Source organism: Ceratotherium simum, chromosome 40 (genome assembly GCF_057802395.1).
Source record: "Ceratotherium simum simum isolate JZ-2026a chromosome 40, ASM5780239v1, whole genome shotgun sequence".
Lineage (NCBI taxonomy): Eukaryota > Metazoa > Chordata > Mammalia > Perissodactyla > Rhinocerotidae > Ceratotherium > Ceratotherium simum.
This window is the reverse complement of record NC_141939.1, coordinates 9071845-9084254: the sequence shown is the minus strand read 5'-3', so window position 1 is coordinate 9084254 and position 12410 is coordinate 9071845. Positions and strand designations below refer to the sequence as shown.

Sequence of the window (12410 nt, the reverse complement as noted above, 5' to 3'; positions counted from 1 at the left end):
CCTGTTGGCCATCTGTATATCTTCGTTGGAGAAATGTCTGTTCAGGTCTTTTGCCCATTTTTTAATTGGGCTGGTAGTTTTTTTGTTGTTGAGATGCATGAGTTCTTTATATATTTTGGAGATTAAGCCCTTATCAGATGTATGGTTTGCAAATATCTTCTCCCAATTGTTAGGTTGTCTTTTCGTTTTGTTGATGGTTTCCTTTGCTGTGCAGAAGCTTTTTAGTTTGATGTAGTCCCATTTGTTTATTTTTTCTATTGTTTCTCTTGCCCGGTCAGATGTGGTGTTTGAAAAGATGTTGCTAAGACCGATGTCGAAGAGCGTACTGCCTATGTTTTCTGTTCACCATTAATTGTTAAACTCATGCATCAAGTTGTAGCAATTGCATAAATGGGGTATTGTGTTCCCTGGGTGTGAATGTGCAACCACAAGACAGGCTGTAAAGAGATAAAAGCTGGTTTTCACAAGCCTTGCACAGAAATGGAGGTGTTGGTCTCAGGGCCCCCCCGGCCTAGATTGTGATCACTATCGGTGTGGCATGCAGGTGGGGCTGGAAGGACCCTGTGTCCTGCCCACAGCGCAAACACATCCCGTTTCCTGTTAGATTTGTGGCTTGGCCGCTCTTTGAAGGGCCCGCCATTGCTCATGAGCCTCCTCTCAGAGTAGCTTCTGCTCTGAAAGACGGCTTCCCTCCAGCCCTGGGTCTCCTCCCTCAGAGCTGCACTTCACACCAGGATGACAAGTGATTTCCTCTGAGTATTTAAAGCTATTATTCGACTTAGCCTTGGGCTCTGGTTTTGCCAGCGTCCCCTCTTCAGATAAGCGAGTTGATAGCTGCAGGGAATCTCATCCTCTCTGCACCTTGCTGACAGTCCTGGTAAGCCCAACTGGCCGACTATTCAGCATCCACATGGGGTGAGCTCCTGGTACCTGTCAGGGCTCTAACTGCCTGGATCTTGGCAATGCCACAGTGGGCACGCTCCAGTCAAGTGCACTTTCATCCTGTCGAGGACTTGAATGCTATTTCCCCTCCTCCATCCTTACCCTAGTAGCCTGAAGATCCCTTGTACTCTCTTCCTCCTCCGAGCCAGTGCTAAGCAGCCCTGCCTCCTCTCTGCAGGACTCTGCCCAAACCCTCCTAGTATAAGGTGCCTCCCCAGGAAAGTGCTCGTGGCCTCCAAAAACTTACCTCAAGTCTCTCTGTCCAACAGGCACTTCCAAAGAGGGAGACAGTACAACTGTCTGCCCCCGCCTGTCACACGAGCTAGGTGTGTGACTTGGGTCAAGCCCCTGGACTTACCATGTCTCAGGTTCCTGGGTCTGGAATATGTGGGTAATAAGGTCTCTCTCTGCTTTAAGAGAGTATAACTCTAATTTAATAAATGCTTCCACTACATAAGAGACATACATGATGTATTTCTTTATACATCTTAGAGAGCCGGTTGCTCACTGATTCCCTGAAATGGACTCCGCAGTTTAAGGACATTGAAGTCACAGAAGTGAATGATGTTATTCTATCAATCAAAGTTATTTATTGGTCCTAGTTGGAAATGTTTGCACTTAAATTTTAAAATATGCACATTAATTAACTGGCATCTGAAGACCTAATACTTGTGCTGGGTATTGAGTGACCTTGTGAGAGAGGAAAGAGAATTCTTCTTCTGCTCCTGGATGGAAAGTAAGATAAAGAAGGTAGGTACAAAGTAATTTGACATAAAAAAAAATATAGATAGATGTAGAAGTTCATTTTGAGTGACCCATAACTTATAAAACAGGTGGGAATCTATGATGAGAATGAGGGACAGGAATCGTAAAGTAAGTGAAAAAGATGGCAAGAGATATTTCAAAAATAAAGGCTCTAAACCAACGGTTCATTAATGTATTTTAAAGCATATTTTTAATATACATATTTAACACATTTAATACAAAATACATTTAATGTATTTTAAAGCATACATCATAAAAGAGAAAAGCAAAATCACTCCGTGTTAGAGACTATGATGACAGCAACAAAATTTCTCCTAACCATATATTTTCATATATAAAGCGTAAGTTAGTAATTAAATGCTCTTACTTTCTTTGGCCATCAAAGTAGCACACAAAATTGTAAGCTCTACAAAAATTAAATCACTTTCTTACACTGAAAATCTCATTTTTTGATTTCCAGTAATATCTACTACAGCTGTTTTAAACAGTCTCTGCTTTAAACTTTTCTGGAATATTCATGCTGCATCCATATATTCTAACCAGCCTTCCAAACTCACCCAACTCTTTCCTTTCTCTTTAAGGCTGATGTTTCTCACTCACTCAGTGGTTTCCCATGGACAGCCATGACCGCTGAGGCCATCAGGAAGGCCCACAGGGCTGGGCCTACTTTAGGGAGACAGATATACGTCTTCCAACATCAAAAGTTGCACATGTCTAGTGAAGAAATGTCTTCACCCTACTGACATGCTTCTCTTGTGTGCTTCTCTATATGCAAATGTCCTCAAGTCAAAACTGCCTTCCCCTCCGGATCTCTTTCCCTTTCTGCTCTCTGGCTTCCATTTTAGTCCACTGCTAAAGAACTGATCTAAGCAATAATTAATAATAATAACAATAATAGTAATAGCAACACTTACAGAGTGTTAAGTCTGTGCCAAGAACTGTTGTAAGTACTTATTTATACTTACTTATTCAGTCCCCCTGTGAAGTAGCTGCAATTATTATAAATTCTAATTTTACAGATAAGGAAACTGAGGCACAGACGGGTTAGAAAATGTTCCAGAGGTCACGGGAGTAAGTAGCAAACCCAGGATAGGAGCTCAAGCCTCTTGGCTGCACAGCTCATCCTCTGAGCCACCAAACCATGCTGTCCCGCTCTAAGGGCATTTTATAAATACGTAATTTTTTTAAAAAATCAAGCAAGTAACGTTATTTTTTGATGTTTAATGGCTAATATGATCTGGAATTCATCCTGTACACAAACATTTATGTAAAATCAACAAATGTTTTAGACCATTTTTGAAAGACCAAGAAAATTATTTGAATTAAAATTTGTGTTTCTCGTAAAAGACAAAAAGTTGTTTTGGGTTCCTTTTAAGAAGTTCCCGCAAACAGGCCCAATTAAGCAAGCTCCGTGCAGCACCTTGGTGGGGTTCCAAGAACCGTGGGCCTGCAGCTGTGACCCAGATACAGTAAACACATCCTGAGGCCAAGGTCCTGTGACAGCAGCCTCACACCTCACTCCCCTGCTCTGCGCGCATCCCTGCCAGCCCTCTCCCACGTCCCAGGCACGGTCTGGGGTGTGTCGAGGTAGGTAGCTATTACGGGAGAGTGAAGGCACCATTCCAGTTACTGTGTCACCTACTGGCTCATAGAAAATGCCACTTCATGAACTTAAAGCCCTTTAGTTCAATAATTAGCATTAAAATCTCTTAAAAATGCACCCTTGTTGTAATGCGAGAGTTATTTTGCACTGTGCCCAGCCTCAGGGTTTTGAGTAAGCGTATTGAGTATGGGCACCTGCACCCACTTATGGAAGAGGGAGAAACAGAAGATCCATTTCTTTTGAATTCCAGGGTCTTCTGGCAGCACATGACCACAGCTCAGTGTTTAGTCGTATCCCTGGCAACCTCACGACAAGCGTCATCTTCAAACTGTGAGTAGGATTTTCACAGAGTAGAGTTAAATATTTTGAATAAGGCCATTTGTTGTAAACAGGCTCATAGACTCAATCCCCAGAGTGTCAAGAGTTCTTTCTTACACTCCGCTCTTCTGAAGATCAGGACTGTGAAAGAACAGGCAAGACTTCTGACTCGTCTCTGCATGGCTTGACTGCTTTTGCAGGCATCAGATAAAGTAGATTTTTCCAGAACCTTGAGTTATAAGACAGAGATTTCTCAGCCTTCCATTTCAGAACTCTGTGGGATTTCAAAAGCCTTAGTGATTGGGGCAAGAATGTGAAGTCAGTGACAGGTGTAAATTCAATTAAGATTACTTTAATTTTCCTTTCCACTAGTGCTTCGTGGAGTCCACTTTCGAGTTCGTACCTGACTTCATTAGACATATAACTTTTACTTAGGACAATGATTAGTCTCCGGCTTTTCTGTATCAATGAATGGATTTCATCAACAACAGCTGCAAATGCAAGATATGGAGTATTAATTTAAGAGAACTGAAAGGGTGGGCATGAGATAAAATCATTTTGCACAGTCCTATTGTGTTATTTAACTCAAGTTCACTAATAAGTTTTTTAAGACAGACCATTTATTCTCAATTTTATATGCCTATTAAAACAAGCAATCATCTACACAAAAACAATAATGAATACCTACTTAGCAATTACTCTGTGCCACAACTTCTTCTAAATATTTTATGTATATTAACTCATTTAATCATCATAAGGAAGAAAGTATTGTTATCACTCCCATTTTACAAATGAGGACGCCAAAGCATAGAGTAGTTAAGTAACTTGCCCAGAGTCACACAGCTGGTAAATGGCAAAACCAGGATCTGAACCCAAGTGGGCTGGTTCTGGAGTATACGTTCCTCACCGTTACACTATCGTGCCTCTCCACAGCACGGAGGAGCATTCGAAAAGCAGAATTGAAAGATTAAAAAACGTCCCGCCGTTCCTCTAGCCCAGAAGTTGACAAACTTTTTCGTAAAGAGCCAATATTTCAGGCTTTGTGGGTCATACTGCCGTTGTCACAACTATTCGTCTTTGCTGTTGCAGCTCAAATGCAACCACCGACAACACAAACAGATGAGCGTGGCTGTGTTTCAGTAAGGGTGGCAGGCTGCATCCGAACCATGGGTGGTAGATTGCCAACCTCTGTTCTAGACTTCTAACGCTTCTCAAATAGAGGTTTTAGCCAAAACTAATTACCACTGAATATACATTCTTTATTTTTACTTAAGAACTAAGAAAAAATCCATTGTCGAAATGACTCCTAGAAAATGTCGGAAATATAATAAAATTGGTATAAAGCCATTTCTGCCCAAGCAGAAATGCTTTCTAAGTGACATGTATTCTTAGACACAAAGAACTGACACACAAAAATATCACAATGTTGTATGCATCTGACAATTTGGCATATTATTCCTTTGAGAAGTTATTTATTATTAAACAGTAGTATATTTTCTCTTTCTAATTTGAAGTATTTTCCCTTTCTAATTTGTAATATAGGAGGAAACAAACACAATTGTTTCTTATTTACTGCTATATTTTCAATGCCCAGCTCAGAATTTGGCACAAGGATGGAACTCTTACGTAAATGTTAGATAAGTGAATGCATGATGGTAGCAATGCAGACATTTGTATTGCATCATTTCTAATGTATCAGCATCCAAAATAATTTGACACTAGATTTCAAATGTTTGCTCTGGAAGACTTCAGAGAATACACGGAAATGTTACTAAATTGCTTTGATTCTAACTGTAATTTGCTTCAATATATGTGTTATGGTCATTTGTATTCCCATATTAATAAAAATATTGAATTCATAACTAAAATATGGTATGAACCCACCAATATCCTTTCATGGATCCTTTTCCAACTCTCCTATTTTCTACTTTAATTTTCTCACCAATGGCAACACAATAAAGAACAGGCATTTTCTGATAAGAATTAACAGTGTTTATAATCCAAAGGATCACGTATTATATTAGAAACTGGTTCTGTTGTACAACACATTATCAAAAAAGGTATTCTTACTTACTGTGGGGCATTTCTAGATAAATGCCTCATGGTAATGTCAGTTCTGGACCCAGTTCTGAAAATGGAATGCCCGCTCCCTCTCCCCAAAGGTTCAGAGAACTGTGACCGGGTCCTAGACAGGCCACTATCGGAAGCAGCATCATTGGCTTGCTTTCTCACTAGTGATTATACCGATCGTGCTGGTTATTTCTGGGTTAGAGGACCATGTTCATTTGTTTATTTTCAAGCAAAACAGGATAGCCTTTTGTAAGGCTAAGCTATACATCCTTTAAAAAAAAGTCTCTCCATTAGCTTTCTATCTGATATCATTCCCTTTCTTACCTCCTCCAGGTACTACGTCCCTTTCAAATATGCATAACTTATATCCATAATGTTTCTCCAACACCCTGGGCAAAATCTCCACAGCAAAGGTGTGCTCCTCTCCATTCTCAGGTCGACATTCTTTTAGGTAAGACACAAAAGCATCATATGTTTTTCCATCTAGGAGATAAGGTTTACTCTTTTAATTAGTGTGTAAATAAAAGTTTAAGTACAAATTTAAGTGAAAGTCATGAATAATGGGAATAGAATCACTGAAAAGAAAAGTTAAATATAGCCTCCTCGTGTCCAAGCTCATCAAATTGTACATATTAAATATGTGCTGTTCTTTGTATATCAATTATACCTCAATTAACCTGTTAAAAAAAAAGAATAAAGAGAACATTTTTGATAGAAGGTAAATTAAAAAATAAAACAAGAATGTTTAAACTAGGTAATTCCCAAGGTCCCTCAAATATTCTTTGGTTTTACAATTCTTTTTTACTCATTATTCTTCATCTCTGATTTTTTAGGGGTCAGAAACAAGGAATAAACTCAATTTTTATTAAAGATAAAAAATAGCATCCTCAAACCTTATATGCTAATCAAGCAACAAATTAGCAAAATTTTTTTAAGCGTGTACATTGACTCCCAAAGTACATTGACTCCCATTTGACACCATAGAGAAGTAAAGAGAAATACAGGATATAGATCAGGGAACTAAAGGAATTTAAAGACAACAGAAGACTGAGGAGCCCTAATATGCCCTCGTTTCAGGATTGGAAAGCGCATCTCTCCTTGGCTTACTCTACTGGTATCACTTAATTCTACACCATCACAATGTCTACCCTCGCAATGACCCCCTGGGAAGTGAAGATAAAATCAAAGCTTAGCATTTACACTGGAAAGTGGGAAGAAATAATAGAGACAAATGAAACAATCTGCTATAGGAACACGAGCTATGATATTTAAAAATAGTATATGATATTAGCTGCCAACACGAAAACTTCTGGTCTCTTGAAAAGTTTTCTTGAAGAGTTTTTGTTGATGCTAACATCTGCCCCTATTTAATTCCTGATAATGAAGCAGTATTCAGATGGCTGAAGGGACAAATTCCAGAGGAATGTGTTACCCATCAAAGACCATTCTAGCAACTGGGTAACTAAATAATTATATATATTTCCCTCTTCTACCTTCATCCAATCTGTTTGAGAAGACAAAGCTGACAAATGCAACAACTTGAAAAACTTGACAAAGATGCAACACCTGCAGAAGCAAGACAGTGTAACACGCAAGAAACTGACAAACAAAATCACCTGATGGGAGAATAAGGAGTGATCTCAATGGACACACTTTTTGAAAGAAGGAAATTTTGAGTCAGGTCCCAAATAAATTGATGCTAATTGGGATTGGCAGAGAAAGAAGGGGAAGTGGGAGGAGAATGGTCTATCCTTATCCCAGGAAAATGGTTAGATGGCAGAGGAGTTAGATTTGTGCTTGGGTCTATCATTGGGATTAATGAATTTGCTATTGAGTTGAAGACCAAATATTATCAGGTCCTTTATTAGAATCTGACAGGATGAAACCATTTTAGGTCCAGGTTCTTTGTGGTGCCACATCATTTATGCTCAACAGCCCAGCCGATATCTTCAACAGCACCCAGGCTCACAAAACAACACTTTCTGCTTCTGGCAAAAGCTCTTTCAGGTCTACCTACAGCATTCTAGTTCAGCCTTTTGAGTCAGAATCTATTGTTGATGTAAAGCAAGTGCTTTGCAGAATTGCAAGCATATGAAAGATAGGACATTCTGGTAAAAATTGCAGAATTTACATGCATATCAAAGGTAGGAGAAGCTGGTAGAAATAGAGCCAGTTCTTAGTTTAATCAGTAAGTGGGTCCCCTTGATAATTCTATTAGATTGCTGTGAAATACAGCTATTTATTAGCATAAGTAAGAGCTAGTGTTTCCATTAGTGTAGTCACTATGTCAGTGGTTAAAACAGGCACCAAGACGCAAAAAATAAATAAGTACACTTTTTTAAAAAGTACATTTTTCTTATAATCAGGATGTAACTAATTGCAATAAACTGGGAAGATAATTCAGTCAACTTTATACTGCGAAACACATGTGATATATAGCTTTACTCTTACCCAGGAAAAAATAGTTTTTCAACTATTAATTAGCTTTCAAATTCCTTATTTCAAGCAATTCTCTTCTTGGTTTAGCAAATCTGTCAATTTGTATTATAATTTATTTTAAACCCAGGTCATGAAAGGTAGGTGGCTTTGATAAATGATAAAGTAAAGTGCTCCTGGTAAGGAATTTGAAAGCTAATGATAATTATTTTGGTTCTGGATAAATGAAACCATCTGGATCTTTGGGACAACAAGGAGTCAGTTAGACCAGTGCTTCTCAAACTGTGTGGTGAATGACCATGTTTTAATTTAATTTCAGTTTTTTTGACTGATTGGTTTCTTTCATTTCCAGTCCTTCATAAATCAATACTGAACACATTCTTGGATATTGCAGCAATATCAAATTTCTACAAAATTTTTAATTTTTGTACTTATATCTCCATTTCTGTCTTTTTCACAACTGGCCTCTATCCATGGGCCACACTATAAGTAAGGCTGATTTAGAGCACATCTCTAAATGTCTCTATGGACTGCCACTTTGAGAGCTAAGAAATGTGAATTGGGTCAAACACAATTGAAGAGGAAAAATATCTTAGTTAAAAATCAGAAAGAGAGCTATTAGTGAATGCCCATCCTGAGATATATACTGGTCTATGCAAGTAGAGACCCGTTCATCAAATATCAGAAACACACCTTCCAGTTTGTTGCAGCATCTCTCTCCATAGCAAAATCGCACACATGTGCAGCCTCAAAGCCAAATTAACTTTTTGTTAATTTTATTTTTGTAAATTAGTAAATATGAATAATGAATCTATAAAAACCTCAAAGGAAAAATATGAGAATCCCTTTATAACTTGAGATTAAGAGGGCCTTTCTACTTATGACCACAAATCCAGAAACCATAAAAGAAAGGATAAATTTGAGTACATTAAAAAATCTTCCACATAACACACTACTATAAGCAAAGTCAAAAGATAAATTACAACCTGGGAACAATATTTACATTTCATACCATACACCATAGGCTAACCTCCTTAAAATGTAAATAACTCCTAGAAATAAACAAGAAAAAAAAAGGCAAACTATCCAATAGGAAAATTGGGAAAGGATATGGGTACTTTGAGAAAGGAAACACAAATGAGTCTTAAACAAATGAAAAGGTGCTCCTTTTCTTGCATAGGAAGTGAAATGCAAATGAAAACTACACTGAGATAAAGCCTTTTACCTATCAGATTGGCAAATATCCAAAATTTTGTGGGTAAGGCTATGGGAAAAAAAGTTACTCCCATCCTTTGAAGATGGTAGGTAGTACAGTAGTGTGGAGGGCAAATTGGCAATGTTTTATTGCCAAAATCACAACTGCATCTACTCCTTGTATTTCCAGCACTTGCGCTTTGGGGAATTTTTCCTTCGGTTACGCTGCACACATATGAAACAAAGCCTGTACAAAGTTCTCCATCACATCGCTTCTGTATAACAAAGGGTTGTAAACCACACAAGCGTTCATCAAAAGGTGACTAAATAAACAGTGGTACATCCTTAGAAATAAAATACTGTGCAACTCTAAAGAAATGAGAGACTTTATAAACTGATATGGGGGAGTATCCAAGCCATAGTACAGCAAAGTTCAGAATAGTGTGCATACTACACCAAGATTTGTTTTTTAAACAGGAGTAGAATAAGAGTCTATATTCATATTTGTTTGGACATGCTGTCCACGGGGGATGACGTGGGAAACACAGACATGGGATAGGCTGGCAGGGAGAATTTCTACTGTATCATTTCTTAGACTTTTCGTGTTTTGAACTATGTGTGTCCTACACACACACACACACACACACGCACACGAAAACAAAAGCAAGTGCAATTGAGTAAACTGATTTTTTTAAATTCAGTAATTATCTTGAAACTTGAGGACTTCTAGTCACCTTTAAAACTGAGACATAGAGTCACCAGATAGAAATAGAAGTAGACGAAAACTGGCACATCTAGAGGATTAGAACCCAGGTCACGTGGCTTCTAGGTCAGGGTTCTTGCAGGCACACCATGCAGCCTCCTTTGCCAGGTTAAAGTAATGAACCATAAAACAGTTCATTCAATTAAAATGACCTTTATTGAGTATGCACACTGTACAAGGTGCCCAGATGGTGTGTGAGAAATAACATTCAGATACACAGTCCCTGGGCTCAGGCATCTCACAGGGCATTTAAGAGGACATGGCGTGCATGCATGAAACAATTAGAGAACAGCTTTTGGCAACATTTAAATGAGAACAAGAAAACGTGACACAGACAAGATTCATAACGGATGATACGTTCAGATCAATGTTTCCTATGGGAAACCTTTACCACATATTACGTCAACAATATAATCAAAATGAGATGAAGATTAATGATTCTTTATTTGGTTTCTTAATGAAACCATACGATAAGAAATTCTAGCATTATGACATTCATTACCTGTTAATGTTTCATCTCTTCCCATGAAATGTCTATAAAATAGAGCCAAGTCAACTCTGTAAATGACACCCATGGTCACTACGCACACAGCTACCACCGAGATCAAAACAGCTATGACCATTCCTCTAGTGAAGACGTGGCCTGGGATATCAACCATATCTTCTAGAAAGAAAAAGAAAATGGGAATAATTAATCAAAGAAATTTTACCAGTGTCTTCCACCATCCACACTGCAGTTGTCAGTTTTTACCTACACACTAATCCAGTTGTCTACCCAACACGTTCCATTGAGTTACTCCACGTTCCTGCCTTTACTCTGGAGTAGTCATCCTTCTACTCCAATTTTTAAAGAATAAAAATGTGTACACGGATATTCAGAGACTTGAATGCAAAGCATTGTAATGTAGTCTGCCCCTACCTGTGGAAGTCAGAGCTCTAGGATGATAAGATACTCAGGTAAAATAGAGAGGGACTCAAACATAAATCTGAGGAGCGGGTTGAGAGCATAAATAGAGGCGCGTAGTCTTGAGAGAGCAAGCACTGGACTGAAACCGTCTGGGCTTGCAACCTGGCTCCATCACTTATGTTGTGTCCTAGGAAAATCACTGACGCCCTTAACTCTTAGTGTCTTCATCTGTAATATGAAGCTAATAATAGTTTCTGCTTCACTTATAGGTTGCTGTTTAGGAGGAAGATTAAATGAGATATTACACAAAAGTAGTTGACATAGTGCCTGGCACACAGCTCTGAGAATTTTAGCATATTTTTTGTATAAAAGTGTCCTTTGGGGAAAAAAATTACGTTTCCTAGATTGATTCAGTTTATGCTCATTATGGCCAATATGAGATCATACAGAGGCATATAAAGGACAATATATATTTATTTTTTTGCAGGGAAAGATTCGTCCTATGCTAACATCTGTTGCCAAGCTTCCTCTTTTTTTTTCCCCTCCCTAAAGCCCCAGTACATGGCTGTATATCCTAGCTGTAAGTCATTCTAGTTCTTCCATGTGAGCCGCTGCCACAGCGTGGCAACTGACAGACGGCGGTGTGGTTCCACGACCAGGAAGTGAACCTGGGCTGCCGAAGTGGTGAGCACCGAACTTTAACCACTAGGCCATCAGGGCTGGCTCAAGGATAAAGTAATTTTTAACAACCATCCCACAATATGGTAATGGCCACTGCTAACACGCTAGTATATTTCCTTCTGGGTTTTCTTTTTTCCCTGAAAAATATTTACTTAATTGGGATCATATGGTAATCATTCTTTATTGCTTAACATTATATTACAAGCATTTCAGTAGGTCTTTAAAATTATAATTCATAATATCCCAATATTTAGATTGGTTGCAATTTTTCATAAATATACGTAATGCTACAACGAATATAAACGTAAACCTTTATCCACGTTTCTGATTATTTTCCTAGAGTAGATTCTAATGGTGGGCGGATTTCTAGGTCAAAGAGTATAAATATGCATAAAGCTCTTGCCATCTTAGCACAATTTTTGGGAATGATCTTTCCAGTAAAATTAACTATTAGGATGTAAGTAAGCAACCATAGTTTCTTAATAAGTGAACTTGGAATAAAGCCAGGCCTGGGAGTTACTGGTCCTTTGCAGGATCTACATATCCGTGACTGTGACCCACAAACACACAAACACACACTCTCACACTGGTGCACACACTCCTCCAGGGATAATGGTGGAGTGGAGACCCTATTCCCCAGCCAACATTTGTGAGCAAAGCAGGAGGAGAAACGATCAGGGGAGAAACTTCTATAGCAAGGAGAGGACAGCCATGTACTGATCTAAGAGGGA

General features: G+C 38.5%; 1 protein-coding gene across 1 annotated transcript in view; it reads right to left on the bottom strand.

Moving 5' to 3' along the window:
- Nucleotides 1-1865: 1865 nt before the first annotated feature.
- Nucleotides 1866-12410, bottom strand: part of IL18R1 (interleukin 18 receptor 1) — a 34458-nt gene continuing 23913 nt past the window's right edge. Inside the window, 4 exon segments of the mRNA XM_004435868.3 lie at nucleotides 1866-3777; nucleotides 3779-4119; nucleotides 6023-6181; nucleotides 10594-10755. Coding sequence (XP_004435925.2) covers nucleotides 3742-3777; nucleotides 3779-4119; nucleotides 6023-6181; nucleotides 10594-10755 — 698 coding nt within the window. The 3' untranslated portion in view covers nucleotides 1866-3741.